The 26,992-nt window shown below is 39.3% G+C and overlaps 2 protein-coding genes across 5 annotated transcripts in view; one reads left to right on the top strand and one right to left on the bottom strand.

Annotated features, from left to right (window-relative positions):
• The window catches only part of dolk (dolichol kinase), a 30,188-nt gene extending 28,599 nt beyond the window's left edge, over positions 1-1,589 (bottom strand). Inside the window, exon 1 of one of the 4 annotated variants that reach the window (XR_013549192.1) lies at positions 1,549-1,589. The gene's annotated coding sequence lies outside the window, so the exon portion shown is untranslated. Of the gene's footprint in view, positions 1-1,513 lie in introns of all 4 variants that reach the window. The other 3 variants (XR_013549191.1, XM_078426066.1, XM_078426067.1) reach the window with 3 other exon arrangements.
• Positions 1,590-1,662: 73 nt separating this feature from the next.
• The window catches only part of nup188 (nucleoporin 188), a 70,800-nt gene continuing 45,470 nt past the window's right edge, over positions 1,663-26,992 (top strand). Inside the window, exons 1-15 of the mRNA XM_078426047.1 lie at positions 1,663-1,695; positions 8,078-8,132; positions 8,716-8,789; positions 9,308-9,392; positions 10,443-10,523; positions 10,857-10,901; positions 11,887-11,979; positions 12,074-12,193; positions 13,677-13,888; positions 15,275-15,389; positions 17,807-18,007; positions 20,607-20,696; positions 21,989-22,054; positions 22,879-22,998; positions 25,304-25,430. Coding sequence (XP_078282173.1) covers positions 1,667-1,695; positions 8,078-8,132; positions 8,716-8,789; positions 9,308-9,392; positions 10,443-10,523; positions 10,857-10,901; positions 11,887-11,979; positions 12,074-12,193; positions 13,677-13,888; positions 15,275-15,389; positions 17,807-18,007; positions 20,607-20,696; positions 21,989-22,054; positions 22,879-22,998; positions 25,304-25,430 — 1,513 coding nt within the window. The 5' untranslated portion in view covers positions 1,663-1,666. The remainder of the gene's footprint in view (positions 1,696-8,077; positions 8,133-8,715; positions 8,790-9,307; positions 9,393-10,442; positions 10,524-10,856; positions 10,902-11,886; positions 11,980-12,073; positions 12,194-13,676; positions 13,889-15,274; positions 15,390-17,806; positions 18,008-20,606; positions 20,697-21,988; positions 22,055-22,878; positions 22,999-25,303; positions 25,431-26,992) is intronic.

Here is a 26,992-nt window from a genome sequence, read left to right as displayed (position 1 = left end):
ATCATTAATTATTTTTTTTAATTCATAGATGGCTAGCAATAAGCAGTGCACTCGGTTCAGTTCAGCCTGCTGTCATTACGACAATTTCCTATGATTTCTCCTCAAGGAATAGAATTAAATAGAAATAATGTGAGGTTTCCAAACAATGATTTTTAGCATTCTTCCTGGTTCATGCGATGAAGGAAATTATTTAATAGTAGAATAGACAGAATTCATTTAATATAATATTGTCTCTGAAAAGTCCCCCTTGGAGAGTAAAAATCCATATGTCATCATTAAGTACACAAAGTGCTGAAGTAACTCAGCGGGTCAGGCAGCTTCTCTGGGTCAGGTCCTTTCTTCATACACTTGTATTTAAGTAATCGTAATGTTTATTTGGCAACTGGTAAACATTTTTAATATCCCACTATATATGTGATGAGAAAGAATGAAAAGTACAGCTGGAATATGACATCTGATATACATTGATTGGGGTGCTCATTAATATTTAATTAAATAATAACCTATGTCATTTAGAAACTCTGCCTAAATAATAACCTATGTCATTTAGAAACTCAGCTCTTTGTCCAATCCAACATTATTGTTTATGTCTCTACTACCAATATTACTATATTTATAGCAATATATTCAACTTGCTCTCCTACAAACAAAACAAGATAATCTGATAGAGAAACCCTTTTAAATATCTAAAAGAATAAACATTGCCGTCATTCAGAACGGTATTGAGCATAAAAGTTGGCACATCATGATGCAGCTGTACAAGTCGTTGATGAGAATATGCTGTCACGGATGGATGTGGGGCCAGATAGTGGTGTTCAAAAGGCTTCTAAACTGACACATGGATATACAAGGCATGGAGGTGTTGGCATTATGTGCAGGCAGAGGAAATTGGATTAATTTGACATCATGGACATTCTGGGCCGAAAGGCCTGTTCCTGTGCTGTACTGTTGTATGTTTTAAAGGCCACGGTAAAATTCCCCGAGTGCGTAGTTGAATGGCAGAACTGAGAGAGGGGAGGGAGTTGATGAGAATGTGGGGGGAATAAAAATATATTATATAATTAGTATAGGATTAATACAAGCGGGTGCTTAATGGTCAGCATGGTCTTTAAAGGCCTGTATCTCTCTGATTCAGCAAGTCAAACTGAGTGATGTTTAAAATGAAAAGAAGGGAACTTCAATGCAGATAAACAAGACTGGAATTAGAATAAGCGTTGAATTAGAAATGGACAAGAGATCAACAGATGAACTGCACGCCCAGTGAAAATTGTCCAAATATCAAAAAATGAAAATCGAGGGACTTTCAATAATGTTGTACTACAATTTTAATTTACATAATGGTAATAATGATGCATAAAATTTCAGAAAAATTATCACTCTCGGGAACGCTATAGTGATTCAAATTTTAATGATCAGAAACGAGACAGGGCTGGTTGGAGTAAATTAGAATCGATATTAAATTCCAATTTTAAAATTCGATCAGTAGGGCAAAAATAAACAAAGATAACCTCACCCGAAGTAAAACATTCACTGGGAATCACTTCTTACCGGTCACCTTCCAGGTGGCGGCCATGATGAAGGAATGACCACGTGACACTAGCGGCACGAAATGAAGACGGTTAGGGGTCATGTGACCAATGTCAGAGTCACGTGAGGAGGCTCTGTAATGGCGGCGGCAGCGGGACTGTTCGTGAGGTAAAAAATAGACAAACTTTTTCCTAAAATTCAAAATAAAGTAGAAAGACCTATTTGAGTCAAGGTCGAGTGCTTTAACCAGAATTAAACTTCCGTGGGTTTATCGGTGAGCCGGGTGTGGCGGGAAAGGAGCAGTTCCAGGGGTTTTGGTCGGTAAATGGGAGAGCGCGCTGACACGAGTTTACTTTCAAATCTCGAGGCGTGAGTCCGGCGGGTGATTGCGGCAGGATGAGCATTTGGTCATATGGATAATACATGTTCTTTCTTAATAAGACATTCTGAATAGTGGTTTTAATGGGTTTTTATTACAAAGGGGAGATAATTGGTAAGAATCCTTTCTTCCTGTCACTCAGTAATGTATGGGGATATCTGGAACCCAGAATGTGTCTGAAACCCTCGGGTCTCCCCAGTAAAGTGCCGTATTTTGGTCCCACTGTCAGTGATAATAACATAACCAGCGCGCAATGTTGAGATGGTCAATATATCTGAGCTTTGGTCATCCTTCTTTACAACACTTGGACCACGTGGAAGAATTTCTATTTCCGATGAGTGAAATAGAGTTTTCATAACATTATCATCAGGGAGACTGACTGCTGGCTCAAACTACAGGGGAAATAAAAATAGCCTTTGAGAGGGTGGAGATAGTTTCATTTTAGCGACAGTATTTGTTCTTGTGAAAAAATATTTTAAAATGTCCAGCATGTATTCAAACTAGCACTGTTAATACAAAACTATTATGATGTAACAACTAGATGTGATCTACATTTAGCAGTCACATGAGAGCAATATTTACCCAATTTATTCTTGTATATTTTCTGATGGATTTGGAATTCAACATTTCAAATACTTTATAATAATAATAATAATAATAATGCATTTTATTTATATAGCGCTTTTCATATACTCAAAGACGCTTTACAGAGATTTAGAGAACATAGGGAAATGAATAAATAGATAAATAAGTAAATAAGTAAACGAACAGCGAAAGGAGACAGAAGGTGAGGTGGCCTTCAGTGGTTGAAGGCAGTACTGAACAGGTGGGACTTCAGCGATGTTTTGAATGTGGTGAGTGTGGAGGAGTCTCTAACGGTTTGGGGTAGTGAGTTCCATAGGGTGGGAGCAGCGATGGAGAAAGCCCTGTCCCCCCAGGATCTGAGTTTGGTCCGGATGTGGGGGGATAGGAGATTGGCAGCAGCAGAGCGGAGGGTGCAGGTGGGAGTGTGCCTGTGGAGGAGGTCGGTCATTTATGATCCATATATCTCCTGATTTAAAGATATACAGTGAAGATAGGCTGAATGATGTTTCCAATGAGAACATTCTTCTGAAGTAGTGGAGTTTTTTTACAAATATTCACTAATCATTTTATTCTAATAAGTTCATAAGTCAGAGGAGCAGAAGTAGGCCATTTGGCCCATTGCGTCTACTCCGTCATTCAATCATGGCCGATCTCTCAACCCAATTCTCCTGCCTTCTCCCCATAACCCATGCCACCCTTGCTAATCAAGTATCTATTAATCTCCGTCTTAAAAATATCCAATGCCATGGCGTCCAGAGCCGTCTATGGCAATGAATTCCACAGATTCACCACCTTCTGACTAAATAAATTCCTCCTCATCTCCTTTCTAAATGTATGTCCTTTTATTCTGAGCATATGCCCTCTGGTTCTAGACTCTCCCACTAGTGGAAACATGCAGATGGAGTTTCTTCATGCAAATGCTGGATATGCACCAACTCTTTATTTTCTATTATTTTGTGGTGATAATCCTAAGTGATAATTGTGGTGATAATCCTGTTCTGTCCATCTGATTAATTAACACCAAAATCTGAATTAAACATTCACTCTACTTTGAATGTTTTCCTTTGTTAAGGTGTTATAAGTTGGAAGCTGTTTGGGTCGCATATTATGCCTTTGATAACCTGAGACACACCAGTATTTTGATTGCCAATCTAAAAAAGCTCCATCATACCATCACCATTCAAGGTACTGTATTTCATCTGACACCACATGCTGTTGTGATTTACCTTAGTATAAGGCACCTTGACTTCTGGAAGTTCAAATTCAACTTCTCGAAGAAATACAAATTTTGTTGGAAATTATTTCCTCTTTAATGGAGCTATGCCGACACTGATTATAAGGTCATAAGTGATAGGAGCAGAATTAGGCCATTTGACCCATCAAGTCTACTCCGCCATTCAAACATGGCTGATCTATCTCTCCTAACCCCATTCTCCTGCCTTCTCCCCCATAACCTCTGACACCCGTACTAATCAAGAATCGATATCTCTGCCTTAAAAAATATCCATTGACTTAGCCCCACAGGCTTCTGTGGCAAAGAATTCCACATGTTCACCACCCTGTGACTAAAGAAATTTCTCCTCATCTTCCTAAAGGAACGTCCTTTAATTCTGAAGCTATGACATCTAGTCCTAGACTCTCCCACTAGTGGAAACATTCTCCACATCCACTCTATCCAAACCTTTCACTATTTGATTTTCAAATATGTTGCTATTGTTTCCTAAATAATTAATTTCATTTTTTTCCAATAAATGTTAGATGACTGCCTGTGTTTTGCCTCCCTTTTTGAATAGTTTTCCAGTTCTCTGCGTCAGAATCAAGTATTTTTGCAAGATTACAACCAATCCATTCATTATCTGAATTGTCGGTTCTTTTAGGATCTGAGGATGCAAGCCATCATAGTCAGATAAAGTGTAAGCCGATAGTCTTATTAATTTGCCTAACACTAATTTTCTCGTCATGTTGATAGCATTTGTCCACCCCCAAGACTATTCAGTTAATAGGGTTCATAATATCGTCTCCTGTAAAGACTGATACAAAATATCAGTTGAACTCCTCTACTATTTCCTTTTTCCCCGTAACTATTTCCCCCAACTCATTCTTTAAGGGTCTGTGTACACTTGGATCTCTATTATGTATTTAGAGAAGCTTCTGCTCTTTATAATTCCACGCCACTTTACTTTCAAAGTCTGTTCTCATTTGTGATTATCTTTTTCTCTTTTGGGGATTCTGAATTTATCCCATTGATAATTTTTGCCTCCTTGTTTGAACAAGAATAGAATCCCTCTTAATTCCTTATTATTTACCCACAAGCTTCTGGTTCAATGGATTCTGATTCAAACATCTCTGTGATACTATCAGACAAATCTTCCTTCCGCCTTCTCTTCCAGCACTGTCATAGAGAGAGCCATAGAGTAATATCGTGTGGAAACAGGCCCTTCGGCCCAACTTGCCCACACCAGCTAACATGTCCCAGCTACATTAGTCCCACCTGCCAGCATTTGGTCCATATCCCTCCAAACCTTTTCTATCCATGTATCTGTCTAACTGCTTCTTAAATGTTGGGATAGTCCCTGCCTCAACTACCTTCTTTGGCAACTTGTTCCATTTAATAATAATAATAATAATAATATTCATTTATTGTCATTGCAACGAGTACAACGAAATTAAAAAATAGCCAATCCTGACGGTGCGTAAAAACATATATGCAATAAATTCAAAAACAAATAAATACATTATATTAAGTACAAAAGATTTTTTAACAGTGTTGCCTAGTGCAGAAGGTAGTGTTCAGTTTTTGTATGGCCCTGGGGTAAAAACTGTTCTTAAGTCTGTTTGTTCGGGATTTGATCGACCTGAAACGTCGACCAGAGGGCAGATGAACAAACAGACGGTGGCCGGGGTGGGATGGATCTTTTATTATTTTGCCTGCTCTACTGAGGCAGCGTAGGCTGAACAGGTGCTCCAGGGAGGGCAGTGAGCAGCCGATGATCTTCTGGGCCGTCGTGATGACCCTCTGAAGGGCCTTCCTGTCCTTTTCTGAGCAGCTGGCATACCATGTGGTTATACAGTATGCCAGCACACTCTCGATGGAGCAGCGATAGAAGGACATCATGAGCTTCTCCTGCAGGTTGGTTTTCCTGAGGATCCTCAGGAAGTGGAGTCTCTGCTGTGCCTTCTTCACTGTGGTGATGGTGTTGGTAGACCAGGTAAGATCCTCTGCGATGTGCATACCCAGGAACCTGAAAGCGGGTACCCTTTCCACACAGACCCCATTGATGTAGAGTGGGTCGTATTCTACACTGATTTTCCTGAAGTCAATTATAAGTTCCTTTGTTTTGGAGGAGTTCAGGACAAGATTGTTCACTGAACACCATGCTGCCAGCCTTTGGATTTCATCCCTGTAGGCTGTCTCATCTCCTCCTGAGATGAGTCCAACCACAGTCGTGTCATCCGCGAACTTGATGATGGTGTTGGTGGGATGGGTGGGGGCGCAGTCGTGAGTGTAGAGGGAGTAAAGGATGGGGCTCAACACACAGCCCTGTGGTGAGCCGGTGCTCAGTGTAATGGTGGAGGAGAGGTGAGGGCCTATTTTGACGGTCTGGGGGCGGTTGGTCAGGAAGTCCTTGATCCATTGGCAGATGGTTTGGGAAAATCCAAGGTCAGAAAGTTTGGTGACCAGTCTGCTCGGGATGACCGTGTTAAAGGCAGAGCTGAAGTCGAGGAAGAGCATCCTCGCATAGCTCCCCTGGTGTTCAAGGTGGGTCAGTGCAGTGTGAAGAGCAGTGTCGATGGCATCCCCTGTAGACCTATTTGCTCTAGGCAAACTGGTATGGGTCGAAGGTGGGTGGAAGGCTGGCTTTGATGTGCTGCAGGACCAGTCTCTCGAAGCACTTTGTGATGACCGGTGTGAGTGCTACCGGACGGTAGTCGTTAAGGCCGCTGATGACAGACTTTTTCGGCAGTGGGATGATTGTGGCGGACTTCAGGCAGGGAGGGATGGTGGATTTAAAAACCCTTTGTGTGAAAAAAGTTATCCCTCAGATTCCTATTAAATCATTTTCCCTTTACCTTAAACCTATGTCCTCTGGTCCTCGATTCGCCTAGTCTAGGTAGGAGACTGTGCATCTATCCGATCTATTCCTCTCACGATCTTATACATGTCTATAAGATCATCCCTCATCCTCCTGCGCTCCAATGAATAGAGTCCCAGTCTACTTGACATCGGTCAATGACTATTTCCTGTGCAATACCTTGACCTGTTCTTTCATCTCCATCAATATCCCTCCTCTTCTTGAGCACCTTCCCAGGCAAATACAGAAGATGTTGCACCTGCCTTTTTACATGCTCTCTTCCTGGACCCGTAAATTCTGTCCAGGTGAAGTAGGAATTCACAGGTGTTCTTCCACTTTAGTTAGCATTTCATTATTTGCTTTTGATGTGCTCTCCTCTGGACTCCATTTAGTCGACAAAGCTGAGTTGAACATAAACTTCAGGAACATTGCCTCATTTTCTGACATGGCACATGAGCCAGCCTTTGGGACAATGATTAATTCAAGTTTCAGCTAATCTAACATTTTCAGCATTTTTTGTTAACCTCCTTATATTTTGGGTATCATTTGTACCTCTTCTAGAAATATTTTAATCATCCTTTTCAACTTGCATCACTATCAGTTATTGTTTGATATTCCTATTATAGGCATTCCTATTATTTTTTTTTGCCCCAGCTCTTTGTAACTTGTTTAATCAGAAATGGGAAAAGTTTAAAATGAAAGGTTGTTAACCTCAACCATCATGGCTCTTGGCAGATGCCATGGGCCTGCTGAGAATTTCCTGCTTCTGTTTCAGATTTCCATTATATGCAGCATCTACCAAATGCCTGACCATGATCTTCAAGGGCAATGACTGCAGATACTTAAGATTCCTATTATACTGGCAAGGAGAAGTTGACACTAATCCCATTTACCCACATTAGATCCATAGTGTCATCTTGAAGACAAATTAGAAGTGAGCATTAAGTGCTGATCCTGCCTGTGATGGCCATATCCTGTTAATTACTTTAAAAAAAAGGTTTCTGGAGCTGCAAATATGGTAAAGCTTCCGTAATCTGCTATCTGGCCATTTATATGTCCCAATGGCTTGCAAGTAATGTTTGCTGCTCACCGTTCTCACTCGCTGGTGTTTTGTGTTGTCAACTGGGAAACGTTCTATAATTTTTATTTAAGTTACACAATACTGTTTTATAGTATTACGTAACTTTAAAAAATCTGAATTAATTATGGGTTGGGGTATTAATATATGCTGGTGCAACACCAGTGTGCAAAGTTCGAAACATGCTGGGTTATCGGAGTTTTATTGTAATAATATTTCTGGATTTTGCCATTGAACTTTTACTATTTGCTTTCATACTGCGACCAACCTATTGAGTCTGTTTTACATAGAAATCTAGAAACTGCCTTTGAAGAATCACATGATTATCTCTTTAGGCAACAGTTTTAATTTTGTTTTTCATCTTGTGCATATTTATTCATTCGATATTATGATATGTTATAATTTTTTTGGTAAAGAATATTAACTTGTTCACAGGAGTAGTCGAGAGCTCTGGACAATATTACTGGGAAGATCAGCGCTAAGAGATACTGTAAGTTCAACTTGATATGCTGAGCTCCAAATCGAAGTTGGTTGATTAATGTCACAAGGATACATGAAGTGTTGATATTTCTCCAGAATTTCCAGTCACTTTAACAGTAAGGTATATTAGTGTAAATAATCCTTTGAGGGGCTACACTAGTGACAGTGGCCTAAAATGATTTAAAATAATATATAGTCTGTGGTTTCCTATTTTTAGTCATTCTTATTTTAGCAGATTTTTGACCACAGCCTTCCATGTAAATTGTTGGTGTCCATTGGGTTTTCTTTTACAAAATGTTTACATATATTGAAAATCAAATCAAAAGTTATGTCAATCTAGAGTGTTAAGTGTCTTGATTTCTACCTATAAAACACTGTCAGCAGAAGGTTAGAAATAGATGATCGTTGTTAGTGGGGAAACTTGAATAGAATGGAAAATTAGAACAGGTATGATACACAAACGATCTACCAATAGAATTGCAGTCGTGGTGGTTAACGGAGCGGTTGCAAGGGAAAAGCAATATGTAATAGGTGAAATATACAAGGTGAATAAATTGTAGAGGTTAAAGTTTTATATATTTGTTTTCTTTCAGGCACAGGTTGAAGCTGAATTGGACCGACATAGTGACCGGTTACTGACTGGACTTTCATATTATAAGCCGCCCAGGTAACACTGAAAACTCAGTTAATAATTGGGATAACATTTCCTTAATGGAATAAATGCTCCAAACATAATGAAGCTTGCATTCATTGTTGAATAGTATAATTAGTTTTTATGTTGTATTTTCCTATAGTTTAAGGTATAACAGAATGGGAATTGAATATACATTTGCTAAATACATTGAGGGAACAGTTAATTGATTTAATGTGTGAAAATGATCAGTGAGAATGTAAGTGTAGGTTACTGGGAAGGACAGCATTATGCAGTATTCTGTACAGCTCTTATGCTGTGTTCTGATTTTAAGTTAGTTGCTTAATATCTATTCAATATAAATACATTTTATGAGTTAGCCACCAATGTTCAGTGTAAAGAATATATTAGATGCAAATGTATTTGCCAGAATAATTTATGTTTTGGAAGATTTGGATTTAATAAACAACACCTAGCCATTGCTACAGATAAAATAACTTTTTTTGTAACTATCAAGTTTAGTAAGCTTGTTAACTGCGATGTTTCTGTTACAGTGCATCTTCTGGGGATAAGCTAAAGTCTGATAAGGAAGTGGTGGCGCCATTGAAGGAACTTGGGCTACGGATCAGCAAATTCTTGGTGTGTACCATGATTGTACTTTGTGTGTCATAATGAATTAACATGCAGTCTCCTGTGTGGGCACTGAATTTAAATTTAATCTGAGTGGAACTCTGAAAAGAGTTCCACTTTGTGTCTACCTGTCCACTTTTTCACATTTCCACTCAAGGGATGGCATAGCTGGTAGAGCTGCTGCCTCAGCACCGGAGACCTGGGTTTGATCCTGACCTTGGGTACTGTCTGTGTGGAATTTGCGCGTTCTCTCTGTGACCATGTGGGTTTCCTCAGGGTGCGCCAGCTTCCTCCCACGTACCAAAGGTGCATGAATTTGTAGGTTAATTGACCTCTGTAAATTGCGTTGTGTGCAGGGAGTGGATGTGAAAGTGGGATAACATAGAACAATTGTGAGTGGGTGTTTGATGGTTAGCATGGATTCAATATTCCAAAGATCCTGTTTCCATGCTGTATCTTTCAATTCAATTCTGTTCAGTTCAGTTAGATAATTGTGGACTTGTATGTTGGAGCAAATGGTGTGGTAATTTGTGACAGGCTGAAGACTGGTCTAGAAGAACAAAGCGAAATACATCATCTTTCATTGAAATAAGATGTCTTCAGTGAATTTGAGCAGGGCTATTTTAGTACTGTGGTAATGTTGGTCTCAGGGCAAGATGTGTTTAGAGAATTTACAAAGGAAAAGGGGGAGTGCTGAAGAGCTGGGAGGCATCAGATTTGTGTTGGGTGTGGCAAGGAATCGGGTAGAGTGAAGTGAGGGTGGAGGAGACCAAGAGAAGGTAGTCAGAAGATGGGTGTCAATAAAGAAAATAATTTTGGATATGTCTTTTGACGTTCGTGATCATGGTAATCTGGTCTTGCCTGCTGATGAATGGCTAAAACAGATGTTCTTCATAATTGTTTTTATTCAAGGAACTGCTGTGTGATTTTTTAAGCAAGAGTTCTGAAGATTAACTTCCGTTGTGTTTGACTAAAACCAACATCTGTGTAAAATAAAAAGTATACGTTATGATGCTTATTATTATAATTTCTTCTAATAATTGGTTAATTCTTGGACAGAGTCTGGATGAGCAGCAGAGTGTTCAAATATTACAATCATATCTTCAAGAGGATTACAGGGGCACAAAGGATTCAATAAAGGTATGGCTTTTTTGGCGAGGGCATTCCAGTGGATTAATCATAGATATTTAATTAGGGAAATATGACTTCTTGAGTAGATACATAGTGACTCATTTGGCGTTATCTCGGTTTCCTGCCATTGTCAACAAATAATCTTCATAAATTTGCTTAGTTTATAATTGAAAACTAGTTCGACATGTAGAGTTTGTGCTGAAAATTGAATTAGCTTCTGATTCAGCCTCAATTTCGGGTATGAATTTTGCATTAAATTCACACTGTTTTCTTTTAAAGAGTTTTGTTAGGTACACAGCTTTAACATCATGTTACTGATTCGTTTATATTTGTCCTTTTCAGGCAGTTTTGCAGGATGAGAGACAGAGCCAAGCCCTGCAGCTAAAGGTTAGTGGTTATATATTTAAACATTAAAAAGTACACCAGATGTGTTAATGGAGAATCTGGATATGAACTCCCTCTTTATCTTTCATCAGCTTTTCTTCTTCACAGCTGCACTGCTGGGAGATTATGCAAACTAGAAACTGGCCTTCCACAAGGCAGTGTAAGATTAGAAGGGCAGTTACTGAACAACATTTCATATCTCCTGATCTGTGTGTTGGGGGCAAATGAAAGGGAGGGAAAATAAAAAAATACTTTGGAAGATTTGTATAATAAAAGCATTTAAAGGAATGGTGTCAAGGCTCTTCATTTTGCCACTTTTCCTGGTATATGGAGTTTTTGTTAAAAGTGGAATTAAGCATCAATTGATTTGTTTTTATTTGATCCTGAGAAAGTGGTATTGCTGCCTCTTGCCATTTCACATCATGCAACATGGGATGAAACAAAAAGCTTAATGTCATTCCTTATATGGGAGAAGGTGATTGTATCCGGAGCCGTAGAGTCTGGAAACACGCTTGCCTCAAGTTAAAAAACAGCTGTAAAATAATAAATAAATACCCATTTTATAATTTCATTTTTATTTAGAGGAGAAATTTGAGAACCCTGTTTTTTCAGATATCTTATCGTAATATAATTCTTGAGTTGTAGCATTTTCAGAGTTGTGATTTTGTTGCTGGTTTGTCTTTGACTTAATACATTTGCCGCAGAGGTGGTGATTTCTGATTCATCTTGGCCAGCATTTTTAAAGCAGAAAGTAGCACTTTGGCGATGTGTGTAAAAAAAAAACACATTTTCTTACCTGCTTATTACAACATGAATGTTTGGTTTAGATCATTTAGTTTCTCAGTGTATTTCAATTTGTGGAAGTCAGAAATAATTTATAGCCTACACATTAAAATATAATTTCACATGCAATTAGCTGAATTCTGTATTTACATCTTAAATGTTTATCTTAGAATAAATTGATTATTTTTTGTCTTGCTCGGCTTAGATTGCAGAATATTATTATGAAGAAAGACTTTATACGCTACGTTGTGTTCTGTACCTACTCACATATTTTCAGGATGAACGACATCCTTACAGGGTGAGTTAAAGTAATACATGAATAGGCTTTTTGGGTGAATGAAACTACTGAAGTATGAGCAATGTTACAGTTGTATTTTTGATTTATTTCGTAGGCAGAGTATTCAAAATGTGTGGACAAGCTGGAGAAGGAACTGGTTACAAATTATCGGAAGCAGTTTGAGGAATTATTCAGAACTGAAGCTCCAACTTGGGAATCTCATGGGAATCTTATGGTGTGTAATATTTGCTTTTGTATTCGGTTAAATTCATTTTTATATTGTTTATTTTGCCATCATCCTGTTCATTGGATCATGTTGCTTTGGTTCCTTCAAACTATATCAGATGGGATAAATGTCATTGCCATTTTCTTGCTGTTGAGATGTGTATTTGTGAGGCCACACTGCTTCAATTGATGTGCTTCCCATCCTCAGCGGTTCCATGAGAACTGATTAACATTCTGTTGATTTGTGAATGTTATTTCCCAACTGTAACCATAAGCATGGAGCCACCACTTAAGATTAAGTAACTTTGCTTGACTAGGATTAGGAACATAGAACATTATAGGATAGGAATAGGCCCTTCGTCCCACAATGTCTGTGCCAAACCTGAAGTCAAGTTAAACAAATTTCCTCTGCCTGCATGTGATCCATATCCCTCCATTTCCTCCATATCCATCTGCCTATCTAAAAGCCTACAAAACGTCACCATCACATCTGCTTCCATCAACCACATCAACACGAAGGGGACAATGCAGTTCAATGGCAGTTTCTCGGAGCCCTTCGACATCCGCAGTGGCGTCAAACAAGGCTGTGTCCTCGCTCCCATACTCTTTGGGATTTTCTTCGCTCTGCTCCTGAAACATGCCTTCGGCACCGCAACAGAGGGGATTTACCTGCGTACTAGATCAGACGGCAACACCTCATGCTTGATCGGATTAAATTCCTGTTCTGTGCTCCTATATATTACTGATGTAATTGATGCTGTATCATTTTATACTGTACGCAACTCCAACACTTGTTGTGTCATCTAAGCTTTCTGGACAAATCAATCTACATTTTCATCCAAGTCATTTATTTATGACGAACAAGAGATTGCAGTACTGATCCCCGCAAAACACTACTAGTCACAAACTTCCTATCCACTACTAACATTTGTCATGTATGTATGGGTAGACTAGTTCTAAATCCATTGTGGATCCAATGCATTTTAATATTCTGAAAAGGGTCTCGACCCGAAACGTCGCCCATTCCTTCTCTCCTGAGATGCTGCCTGACCTGCTGAGTCACTCCAGCATTTTGTGAATAAATACCTTCGATTTGTACCAGCATCTGCAGTTATTTTCTTACACTATCTTAATATTCTGGATCGGTCTACAATGAGGGATCTTGTCAAATGCCTTAATGAAGTCCATGTAGACAACATCCACTGACCCACCCTCATCAATCATCTTTTTCTCCTCAAATTAAGCATAAGATATTACTTGTGCTGGACAAAGCCATGCTGATAAATTATCCCATTCTCTTCCAAACACTACCACCTTCCAAATGTATATTTATGACATCTATTTTATGGACTATTAATTTTAGCTCAAGTCTGCAAATCTTTTGGATATCTTCAAAGGAACCTCGTGCTTCATAATCTTCCTTAGACATTTGTTAGAATTAACTGAAATAAAACAGATGCATTCAATTGCTGAATTTGATTGTTTTTCCGCAGACAGAACGCCAGGTGTCTCGTTGGTTCATACAATGCCTTAGGGAGCAGGCCCTTATTTTGGAGATTATGTTCCTATATTATGCCTATTTTGAAATGGGACCTGAAGATCTACTGGCTTTTGCAAGAATATTTAAAGAGCAGGGATTTGGAGCGCGGCAAACAAACAGACACCTTATAGATGAAAGCATGGATGGACTAGTTGATCGCATTGGGTGAGTATACGTTGACAAATTATTTAACCTAATTAAAATATTTAGATAGTTTGGAAAAAAGGTTGTCCTTGTAAAGTTTATGAAAAATGTGAGATTGCTGTATGAAAACAATTTGGAAAAAATCATTAACTTGACAAGTAGTAGATGTAAATTCTATCTCCTATTACATTTGGGTAATGTTCCAGTTATGCTGCAGTTTATTCAGTAGTGACAGGACAGTAGGATGCTCCCTCTTTCAGATTCTTGTTCCAGCCTTTTAGAAAAGTAGAATTTTTCTTGCTTTCACAACTGCAATGCACATTGATGCTCCTTGAGTAAGTGTTTCAGGCATATTTACATACATGTTTTCTACAAATTTCTGCCTTAACCATTTGTTGAATTTTGCTTTTGTATAATTAATAACGCCTTGTAGATTAATGTAAAATTGTAGGACTATTCAAATAGTAGATATAGAAATAAAAACACGTATATGGTTATAAAGCATGGAGATAGGTCCTGCTGCTCAACTCATCCATGTCAATCAAGGCCATTCCCTGCATATCCATGTGCATATCCAAAAGAGAGAACAATCAAGTTTTATAACTAATACCCTCTAATACAGGCTCCATTCTAGTAAACATCATTCCTTCTGATAGTGGAGTGATTAGAACTGCACACAACACTCTCAAATGTAGTTCACTAGCATGTCCTTGCAGTCTTTCTTGAATAAAGGCACAACATTAACAATGGATGAGGTACTGGAGGATTTCTAAAGATGATGCATATCTCTGCAATCTCTTCCTTAGTATTCCACAATGTTCCAGGATATTCTTGATTAGGCCCTTGGGATTTATCCACTTTAATATGCCTCAAGAACACCAAGTTGTAATGACCTATTCCAATTCATTAGTCTTTAAGGGCCTGTCCCACAGGCGATTTTAAGGCGACTGCCGGCGACTAGGCTGTTGCCGACAGTTCGCCGGGGTGTCGTGGGCATGATCGTGAGGAGTCTTCCAAAGATCGTAGTGGATCGCAGCGCGTTGCTGAGAAATCAAACGGTTTGAAATTTCTTGGCGACAGCTAGCTTGTCGCCAGGTACCGTAGCTTATTGCGGTCGCTGTCGCATGCTGTCCCCAGGTTTGATAGGTTCACTTAAGATGCATTTAGAAGCATAAATGTATAAATATTTATATATAAATATATAAATTTAAAAACATATATGTATAATGGTATAATCTGCCCGAAATCCTTTATTTTGTTTGAGATTGTGTTACTCCTACATCTGAGAGATTTGAAGTGTTTAATCATATAAATAAAGGTTTCTGCCAGATTCCAAATACTACATTGTATAGATCCGTCTATCAATTCTGCCATGTCATAAATCATATTTTTTGTGTTCCTCCACAGATATTTTAGTGCATTGATACTGGTGGAGGGAATGGACATTGATTTCTTACATAAATGTGCCCTTGAGGATAGTGTAGACCGACATCAGTTTGCTACCACACGAGAGGTTTGCCAGGTAAACTTAAGAGGTAGAATTTTAAATGTGTATATCGTTCTTTTGGACAGCTTAAAAAAACAAATATGTTTAAATGTTGCGAGTATTAAAACATCTGATAATAAGAACTTCTACAAATAGATTTAAAAAAATACGGTGGTCTTCACAATAGAAGACACTAAATATCCCAATAATAGATAATCAATGCATGAATGGGAAGTTGTGGAGGGAGCAGGGAGGAACTTTTAAAAATAAAAATCATCAGAGATGTAGTGTATTTAGATTGCTGGAGGGTATTGAACAGAATAAGAGTGCACAGGGTTATTATGGAGACAGGGAGTGGATGAACGGGTCCCAATTAGGTCAGGAATCAGTAACTAGTTGGGTGTCAAAGGGATTGCTGTTGTAGACAATAGACAATAGGTGCAGGAGTGGGCCATTCGGCCCTTCGAGCCAGCACCGCCATTCAATGTGATCATGGCTGATCATTCTCAATCAGTACCCCGTTCCTGCTTTCTCCCCATACCCCCTGACTCCGCTATCCTTAAGAGCTCTATCTAGCTCTCTCTTGAATGTATTCAGAGAATTGGCCTCCACTGCCCTCTGAGGCAGAGAATTCCACAGATTCACAACTCTCTGACTAAAAAAGTTTTTCCTCATCTCTGTTCTAAATGGCCTACGCCTTATTCTTAAACTGTGGCCCCTGGTTCTGGACTCCCCCAACATTGGGAACATGTTTCCTGCCTCTAACATGTCCAACCCCTTAATAATCTTATACGTTTCGATAAGATCCCCTCTCATCCTTCTAAATTCCAGTGTATACAAACCTAGTCGCTCTAGTCTTTCAACATATGACAGTCCCGCCATTCCGGGAATTAACCTAGTAAACCTACGCTGCACGCCCTCAATAGCAAGAATATCCTTCCTCAAATTTGGAGACCAAAACTGCACACAGTACTCCAGGTGCGGTCTCACTAGGGCCCTGTACAACTGCAGAAGGACCTCTTTGCTCCTATACTCAACTCCTCTTGTTATGAATGCCAACATTCCATTGGCTTTCTTCACTGCCTGCTGTACCTGCATGCTTCCTTTCAGTGACTGATGCACTAAGACACTGTGGCCTTGTCTATTTGTGTTCTGGAGCAATGACTTGAATAAGATCCAAAAAATAGGTCGGTTAGCAAGTTAGGAGAATTCAGAGAGTATGCAAAGAAATATTGATGGGTTAAGCAAGTGGGCAAGAAATTGGTACACGGACTATAATGTAAGCTTTGGAAGGAAGAATGAACCACCCTAGATAGTGAATTGCCAAATTGTTGCAGTAAAGTGGATACAAGGATGCTTGTACATGAACGGTTTGGATGCAGACACAAAATAATTGATTTAATGGAATGTTTAACTTTTTGCAAAGGATATCGATTAGAAAGTAGGGAAGATATGATGCAGCTTTAAAGGCTACTCGGAAGACTGAACCTGGAATACTGAATACAGTTTTGATCTCCATATTCAAGGCAAGATGTTCTTGCATTGGTGGTAGTGCAGAGAAGGTTCACAAGGTTGATTCCTGAGATTAACTGGTTGACATGTGAAAAGGGGTCAAGTAGATAGGAACTGTGCTCATTAGAGTAAAGAAAACTAAGGGGGTGATCTTATTGAAATATAAGAAGCATTTCTGCTGAGGGTCCTGATTTTTAAAAATTATCTACCTCCGAGCTGTAGAGGCAGAATTATTGAATATATTCAAGGCAGAGATTGATAGACTTTTGAACTACAGAAGGCTGAGTGTGTTTGGGAGAGAGTGAGAAAGGTGTTGAGGTCAAGATTGAATCAGCAATTGTCCTGAATGTGGGAGCAGTCGGGACAGGGTTACTGGCTTACACATGCTCCTGATTCTTGTGTTCATATGCGGTTCTCTTGTGAGTATGTTCTTTAAACCATATTCTTTTAAAAAATAGAGTGATTATATTTCATTGTAATCCTGAAATTATCAGTTGAATTTGCCTTCAAATCTCTTTCAGACTAGTTCAGTATTAACAATTGATTTTGTAAATATAGTTTTTTCATTGAGAACGTGTCTGTGTCCTCTTATGTGCAAACAAATGAAAATTCTCAGGGTAGTGTTTGAGGAGATCCACAAATCCACTTTTTCTTCATTATTCTGTAAGACGGCCAGAACGATTGCTCTCTTTTTCTTGAAATGAATAATGCAATATGATGAAAAAAATGTATTTTGCAAAGTGTAAAGGACATTCCATATGGATTTTACAATGATTAAAGCTTAGTTAGGTGTGAGTGGTTATTATTTGCTTTATATTAACTGAATTCAGTGAACCAATTATGTTTTGCTGTCAGAGTTCTTTGAAACCAGTGTTGTGTTTAAGAAGTAGTTTGGACTTTTAGCACAATATAAATTTCCTATCAAAAAATATATCTTGCAGGAGATGGATAAGCTGCTGTTGACATTGGGTGACATACCACACCATGCTCCAGTGCTTCTGTCCTGGGCTCTTCTGCGTCATACTTTGTGCCTCGATGAATTAAGTCAAGTAATTAGGCGCTTGGGGAGCATTGCTATTCAACAAAATGCCTTCCAGTACATGACACAGATGCTTAAGGCACTTGGGAGTGGAGGAAACAACGTGAGTACTCTGGGAAATAATATATAATTGTTCAAGAAAGCTTGCAGGGCTTGGTTCGGAGGATATGTTCTAAGGTTCACGTTGGCATTTAAAGGTTCTACAAAGCCATTGTTTTCATTGTTGGTTCTGCATCGCAATAGTAGAAGTCAGAGCAAGAGTAATATATGGCCATTCAAATTGACTCCAGCATTTAATACAATATTGTAAAAATAATGTTTTCGGTCTTATTCCTTTATCACTTAATTCCCATTCTCCCCAAAGATCTGAGTCTTGAGTATTTCCAACGAGTGCAACTTGATTCCTTTGATCATCTGCCTTATTATTCAACTGAGAAAGAATCAATTTGGAATTATTTCCATCACAACCATGAGGCATCATGTGCAGCAAGAGACACTGCAATGGCAATTTGTAAATAAGAAAGAAAAGTAGGGTGCGTGGTTGTGAACAAGATAAATCCTGAAGTTTATGAATTCTGTAGAGAAAAGGGAATAGGTAGATTATTTACAGAAGTGAAAACGGGTACCGAGGCCACCCTGCCTTAGTGCAGACAGCGTGCAGCAACATCATTCTCAATGAAATAGTACAGATATTGCAAAGAACATAAATCCTCACACGATTTGAAATATTGCAATATAATGCTTATGAGTAAACTGGACCCTGCCATGTTCTTTACAGCATAATATTAACTGAATTTTCTGATAGGAAAACCTCTGAAAATATCAATTTAAGAAAAACATTGCAATAAAAATACCAGAAGAACTAATACTGGAATGGGACTGCACATTGGCGCAGCGGTAGAGCTGCTGCCTTAAAGCACCAGAGACCTAGGTTTGATCCTGACTACGGGTGTTGTCTGCATGGCGTTAGTACTTTGTCCTTTTGACTGTGTGGGTTTTCTGCAGATGCTCCGGTTTCCTATCACATTCCAAAGACGTGCAGATTTGTGGATTAATTGGCTTCTGTAAATTGTCCCTGGTGTATAGGATAGAACTAGTGTGTGGGTGATTGCTGGTTGGTTCGGACTCGATGGGCTGAAGGGCCTGTTTCCATGCAGTATCTAATACAGTAAAATTAGATTTTATTAAAGGGTATTTTTATACAGTTTGGTTTCACTGTGTAGAAATTACAGCTGTGTTGAAACATAGTCCCCGCATTTCAAGGCACCATAATGTTTAGGACACATGGCTTCACAGGTGTTTGTAATTGCTCAGGTGTGTTTAAATAAGAGGGCTATCAGCACCTAATCATTCCTCCAGTCTTTCCATCACCTTTGGAAACTTTTATTGCTGTTTATCAACATGAGCGCCAAGGTTGGGCCAATGAAAGTCAAAGAAGCCATTATGAAGGTGAAAAACAAGAATACAACTGTTAGAGATATCAGCCACACCTTAGTCTTACCAAAATCAAATGTTTGGAACATCATTAAGAAGAAAGAGCACTGTTGAGCTTACAATTCGCAAGGGGACTGGCAGGCCAAGGAAGACCTCCACAGCTGATAACAGAAGAATTCTCTCTGTAATAAAGAAAAATCCCCAAACACCTGTCCGACAGATCAGAAACACTCTTCAGGAGTCAGGTGTGGATTTGTCAATGACCACTGTCTGCAGAAGACTTCATGAACAAAAATACAGAGGTTGCACTGCAAGATGCAAACCATTGGTTCGCTGCAAAAATAGGATGGCCAGGTTACAGTTTGCCAAGTAGTACTTAAAAGAGCAACCACAGTTTTGGAAAAAGGTCTTGTGGACAGATGAGACGAAGATTAACTTGTATCAGAGTGATGGCAAGAGCTAAGTATGGAGGAGAGAAGGAATTGCCCACGATCCAAAGCATACCACCTCTTCTGTATGAAACACGGTGGTGGGGGTGTTATGGCCTGGGCATGTATGGCTGCTGAAGGTACTGGCTCACTTATCTTCATTGATGATACGACTGCTGATGGTAGCAGCATAATGAATTCTGAAATGTATAGACACATCCTATCTGCTCGTTCAATCAAATGCCTCAAAACTCATTGGTCGGCGGTTCATTCTACAGCAAGACAATGATCCCAAACATACAGCTAAAGCAACAAAGGGGTTTTTCAAAGCCCAAAAATGTTCAATTCTTGAGTGGCCATGACAATCACCCGATTTGAACCCAATTGAGCATGTCTTTTATATGCTGAAGAGAAAACTGAAAGGGACTAGTCCCCAAAACAAGCATAAGCTAAAGATGGCTGCAATACAGGCCTGGTAGAGCGTCACCAGAGAAGACACCCAGCAACTGGTGATGCCCATGAATTGCAGACTTCAAGCAGTCATTGCAAGCAAAGGATATGCAACAAAATACTAAACATGACTACTTTCATTTACATGACATTGCTGTGTCACAAACGTTATGGTGCCCTGAAATGGGGGGACTGTGTATAAACACTGCTGTAATTTATACATGGTGAAACCAAAATATAAAAATGGCCTTTATTAAAATCTGATAATGTGCACTTTAACCACATGTGATTATTTTCTAATACAAATCTCAAATTGTGGAGTACAGAGGCAAATAAATAAATTATGGACCTTTGTCCCAAACATCAAGTGGTTGTTTCTATGTGTTTCAGTGTACAGCAAGTACTGCACGAATGTGCATCTATGGACTTCTCTCATTTGTCTTAACATCTTTTGAAGAAGAAACTTTGGGAGAACAACAGGTACTACATGTTACCATTGGTATTGAAAATAAATGTCTTAGTAGTAGATTTATCCCTTATTGTAAAAATTAGGGGTTTTATTATTTTTTTTAAATTGTAGCTTTGAAATTGGATTTCAGTTTTCCCTTGTCCATTATCTGCAGAAGTTCAACGATTGAAGACTGCACTTCTGCTCGTAACATTGACTCCAATAAAATTAAATATATTGCAGTGAAAAAAACACACTTGATTCATATTACTATCGTTGAGGAAAATAAATTACATAAATCAAAAAAATCTATATGACTGCTTTACAGAACTTTGATCAAGTAGATATCCATGTTTATGTTTCACATTCAGTACTGTTTACTTTAACATTGAAAATAGACTCCTTTTTTATTTCCTTCTCAGCCTGTTTTTAGATAATGCTATTCCTGCTTTTGTATTTTGGGTGATTCTGGTCGTGCTTCTCATGCATACAACCTTTAAAATAAAAAAAACTCAAGTCTGTGCCTAATCATTGTGTGTTCTTGCTGTGATCTATCCTTCTACTCTGATCCTGGCTCTTGCCAGTGTGGCGTTCAGAACTGATAAGAGGGATATACTGTCTCCTTAGAGAAAAAAAATGGAACCGGCCTTTCCACTGGCATAGGCAAACTAACTTCTTAATAAGTTTCACAATATCGCCAAGATGCATTTTGAGATTGTTCAATGGACATATTCAAAAGAAGTAAGCTTTTTAATGTACCTTAAAGTGTATTGAATGGTATTATTCCCATATAAGTTATAAAATTGTTCCATACTTGCCCTAAGTAAAGCATTAGAAACCATTTGAGAATTATTTTTAAACAAAGGGTTGATAAAGGTCTGCCTAAACGAACGGCAGAACTTTTCATCCCATTTGGAATGTAGTCGGATGAGATCAAATTACATTAACTTATTGTTCCAGCTTAGCATCCTGATCCTCACCAAATTTGATTTATCTATCTTTGATTGTGCCATCAGATCCCAAGGTTGCAGGATCTGGGATTTCCTTCCTAGACCTTTGTTTCTCCTCGTTGTGATCCTGAGAACTGACCAAGCTTTTGTTCATATTCCCTCCATTGGCACATCACATTCTGCCGTGTATCTTATGGATTGGCATTGATTTTTATTTGAGATACAAAGTGCAAAGTTCTTTTAATATTTTTCCATTAAAAAATGTTTCTATATCACAAATTACTGTTGTTCATGTAGATGTACTTTAGCAGTATATTTTAATTATATATGCATTGAGTATTTAGCAGAAATGTAATTTATTTTTTCTTTTCCAGCACCTGATTAACCTAGCTTGTGAAGTGTTTGCAGCCCCTAATCTGGCTGAACTTTTTTGGGATACAGTGAGTACATTATGTTTATCTAAAGATAGCCAAGAAGACATTTGTTTTTTGTTCAATGTGATGTTAAAATTATCTGAATATGGATGGAAATGTTCTGTCGACGAAAAGTATCGTTCTGGCTATTTTGTGTATGGCAGGCTTGATATAGTTATTAATTTCACAACTGATGTCTCAAACTATTTTTGTACTAATTCGAACAATGGAAATAAGTGCTAACGATTCATAGTATGTTGAGAAAGAGCCTGTCCTACTGTGAGGGTTATTCTGCTGGCCTGAGATGATGTGTATCTTTTTATCATGTCTCTTGTACTCTGAAAAGAAAGTGGAAGTTGAGAATTGCTTTAAATTTGCTTTAATTTTGTTTTGTATCTTGCAAATGTGTTTCTATTGTAGCCTCTAACATTATCAGAAACGGCACGTATTGAAAATAACTAGAAGTAATAAATTGATTGCTGAAAGTAGACAGGAGCTACAACATTATTGTTGTGCCAACCAGGCAGCTGCATTACATCCCAACATTTTTAAAAATAATTTTTGCTCTATTTCATGATTCTTGTGCATTACTTATGAGTAAACATGTTCAGTATTTTCGAAATAAATTGTGAAATGAATAACGTATGGCATCTTATCCCTTACACTTCTTGCATTGGATTGCAAATCTTCAGTTCATGAAGTGTTGAGTTTTTTGTGGAAACAAGCTTGCTTGCTGTGAGAAGATATAAAGAGTAAAGATTTTAAGTGCTGTTTTGTAAAAACACTAATTGTGCTTTTTTATTTCTTCATAACATTTAATGTAAATTCTGATCCTTGTATTTATTCTGAAGGAACCCACAACGGGTCTTGTTGTCTTGTTGGACAACAATTGTGGAATGTTCCCACAATCCATGGCACCACTGTTGCAGTTGCTGTCGGCGCTTATCTCAGACAAAAGCACAGCTAAAAAGGTATTCATCCATTTTAAGAGTGATTTCAAAACAAGATTCTCATTTTGATTAAGTACTCTTGGGCTAAATGAAGAGAAATGAGACTAGCCCTATATGTCAACCTAGTTGGAATGGAGAAGGTTGACCGAAGGGCTGTTTTCATGCTGTACAGCTCTATAACACTGAATTTTAAAAAGAAAAAGGTGGGGTGGACCTATTAATAAATGAAGACTTATGGGAGACAATCTTGGTTCAGCAGATCGTGGTGTAGAATCAGTTTTTGTGCAGTTAAGAAACAACAAAGGGCTGGGAAAAGAGAGGAAATTATTCATAGGTCATCATATAGTTGTAACAAATGTCAAAAATTAGGAAATTAAAGATGAATCATTAAGGGTAATATAGGAGATGGAAACCTATCCCTTAACAACTTCTCCTTTGACTCCTCCCACTTCCTCCAAACCAGAGGCGTAGCTATGGGCACTCGCATGGGCCCTAGCTATGCCTGCCTCTTTGTTGAATACGTCGAACAATCCCTGTTCCGGACGTACACTGGCCCCATCCCCGAACTCTACCTCCGCTACATCGACGACTGCATTGGTGCTACCTCTTGTACCCATGCAGAACTCACTGACTTCATACACTTGACTTCCAATTTCCATCCTGCTCTTAAATATACTTGGACCATCTCCGACATCTCTCTCCCGTTTCTGGACCTCACCATCTCCATCACAGGAGACAGACTAGTGACTGACATCTACTATAAACCCACTGACTCTCACAGCTATCTGGACTACACTTCTTCTCACCCTGTCTCCTGCAAAAAGGTCTATCCCCTACTCCCAATTCCTCTGTCTACACCGCATCTGCGCCCGGGATGAGGTGTTTTACACTAGGGCCTCAGAGATGTCCTCATTCTTCAGGAAAAGGGGCTTCCCCTCTTCCATTATAGATGAGGCTCTCACTAGGGCCTCTTCTACATCCTGCAGCTCTGCTCTTGCCCCCCCTCCCCTCATTCGTAACAAGGACAGAATCCCCCTCGTTCTCACCTTCCACCCCATCAGCCAGCGTATCCAACAAATCATCCTCCAACATTTGCGTCACCTACAACGGGACCCCACTACTGGCCACATCTTCCCCTCCCTTTTCTGCGTTCTGCAGAGACCGTTCCCTCCATAACTCCCTGGTTTACTCGTCCCTTCCTACCCAAACCACCCCATCCCCAGGCACTTTCCCCTGCAACCGCAGGAGATGCAACACCTGTCCCTTTACCTCCCCCCTCAACTCCATCCAAGGACCCAAACAGTCTTTCCAGGTGAGACAGAGGTTCACCTGCACCTCCTCCAACCTCATCTATTGTATACGCTGCTCTAGTTTTCAACTTCTTTACATCGGCGAAACCAAACGCAGGCTCGGTGATCGTTTCGCTCAACACCTTCGCTCAGTCTGCCTTAACCAACCTGATCTCCCAGTGGCTGAGCACTTCAACTCCCCCTCCCACTCTGACCTTTCTGTCATGGGCCTCCTCCAGTGCCATAGTGAGGCCCACCGGAAATTGGAGGAACAGCACCTCATATTTCGCTTGGGCAGCTTGCAGCCCAGCGGTATGAACATTGACTTCTCCAACTTTAGATAGTTCCTCTGTCCCTCTCTTCCCCTTCCCAGTTCTCCCTCTATCTTCTTGTCTCCACCTATATCCTTCCTTTGTCCCGCCCCCCTGATATCAGTCTGAAGAAGGGTCTCGACCCGAAACGTCACCCATCCCTTCTCTCCTGAGATGCTGCCTGACCTGCTGAGTTACTCCAGCATTTTGTGAAAAAATGGTAATATAGGAATCATGGTGTATTTTGGTCTCCATATTGGGCAAATTAGTGATAATAAGTTGCAAGACAAATTCATGTGCTGTATACAAGATGGTTTCTAGGTCAATGGGTTCAGGAAATAACGAGGGAGATGATAATTTTAGATCTATGCAGTAATAGTCTTAATGAATCTTCTTGTAAAGGGGGCTTTGGAAGGAGGAAGCGAACATAATAGGATTTTGCGGTAATTTTGAGTGATTTAGAGCATGCAAATTAAATTAAATAATGCGGCTCCTGAGGGCTGGGTGGAACGAAGGCCATTGGGCCCATCAAGTCTATATCAGCTGGTCCCACTCTACTAGGGCAATCCAGCTGGTCCAACTCTACTGAACTCTCCCCTTAGCCTTGCAAGTTCATTCTTTTCAGATATTTATCATACTCCTGTTTCAATGTTACTATGAATCTGTCTCTATTACGTCTATATATTCTGGTTGACTTCATGGTCTCATTTTTATAATCTGTTGAAGGTTTACAGCTTTTTGGACAAAATGTCATGTTATACAGAGCTGTACAAGCATAAACCAAATGATATACTTTCACATGAGGATGAAACTCAGTGGAGAAGGCAAACACCAAAACTACTTTATCCTCTTGGTAAGTTCAGGATAATCTTGCATAGTATCGGAGCCCTGTGATAATCTTGCTTTTTTCATTTATTAAAATTATTGTTTTTTCCTTAAGATACAAAGTTTGATAATAATTACAGCTGCATGACTTTGAGACATATAATACAGCTAATGTTTAGACTTGTCACTTTGGAATTCAACCCTGTTACCTCAAACACTGTTAACTCTGAGGAGGCATCGAAACATGCATGCAAAACATCTTTAATTTCTTTCAAAATATTCTTTCAATATCACCGACGTAATAAATTTATTATTTTAAGATTGAACACATATAAAATGATCAGGCTCAGTTTATTTATTCATTTGATAATGGCATGCAATGTTTGGGTGCAAAAATCATTTATCCTCTCCTGTTTTGCAGTTAGTCTTTCATTAGATAACCTGGTTGAATTCAAAGCTAACTATCTATGACAGTTAAACTGCACCACGCACGGTAGCGCAGCGGTAGAGTTGCTGCTTTACAGCGAATGCAGCGCCGGAGACTCGGGTTCGATCCTGACTACGGGTGCTGCACTGTAAGGAGTTTGTACGTTCTCCCCGTGACCTGCGTGGGTTTTCTCCGAGATCTTCGGTTTCCTCCCACATTCCAAAGACGTACAGGTATGCAGGTTAATTGGCTGGGTAAAAATGTTATTAAAAAAAATTGTCCCTAGTGGGTGTAGGATAGTGTTAATGTACGGGGATCGCTGGGCGGCACGGACTTGGTGGGCCGAAAAAGCCTGTTTCCGGCTGTATATATATGATATGATATGATATGATTATGTTATTGAAATGATTTGCTGGACACAGTAACATATTTTCTAGTTTGAAAAATAAGATTCAAATTTTAAAAGATGCAAGGGGATATGGGGAGAAGTTGGGCACGTGTTGCTGATTGTGGATGATCAGCCATGATCACAATGAATGGCTGTGCTGGCTCGAAGGGCCGAATGGCCTCCTTCTGCACCTATTTTCTATGTTTCTATGTAAAGTTTGGTAACTCACCAAGATTGATATCCTTGCTGAGCTGAAATTTGATAAATGAAATTGAGTTGCAATATAACATCATAATAGGCGCTACAGTTTAGTTTAGTTTAGTTTATTGTCATATGTACCGAGGCACAGTAAATGATAATAATATAATATATTCCTTTATTTGTCCCACACCGGGGAAATTTACAGTGTTACAGCAGCAAAGTGGATAGCAAGAGATCATTCATTATAAATAAAAGTAAAGACAAGGATAAATTGTCATCAGTTTACTGTGTATTCCTTAACTGTTACCGTTGACTCGTCTGCTGGGAGCAGTGCTGGTTGTGCAGTCTCACAGCAGCGGGAAGGATGGACCTCCTATATCTCTCCTTCACACACTTGGGGTGAAGGAATCTGTCACTGAAGGAGCTACTCAGTGCAGTGACAGTGTCCTGCATGGCATGGGAGTCATTGTCCAGCAGCGATTTTACTTTGCCATCATCCTCCTCTCTCCCACCGCCTGTACTGAGTCGAGGGGGCAACCCAGGACAGAGCTGGCCTTCCTGACCAGCTTGTCGT

This window comes from Rhinoraja longicauda, chromosome 31 (genome assembly GCF_053455715.1).
Source record: "Rhinoraja longicauda isolate Sanriku21f chromosome 31, sRhiLon1.1, whole genome shotgun sequence".
NCBI classification, from domain to species: Eukaryota; Metazoa; Chordata; class Chondrichthyes; order Rajiformes; family Arhynchobatidae; genus Rhinoraja; species Rhinoraja longicauda.
The sequence above is the reverse complement of the archived record's forward strand: the minus strand, read 5'-3'. Positions and strand labels throughout refer to the sequence as shown.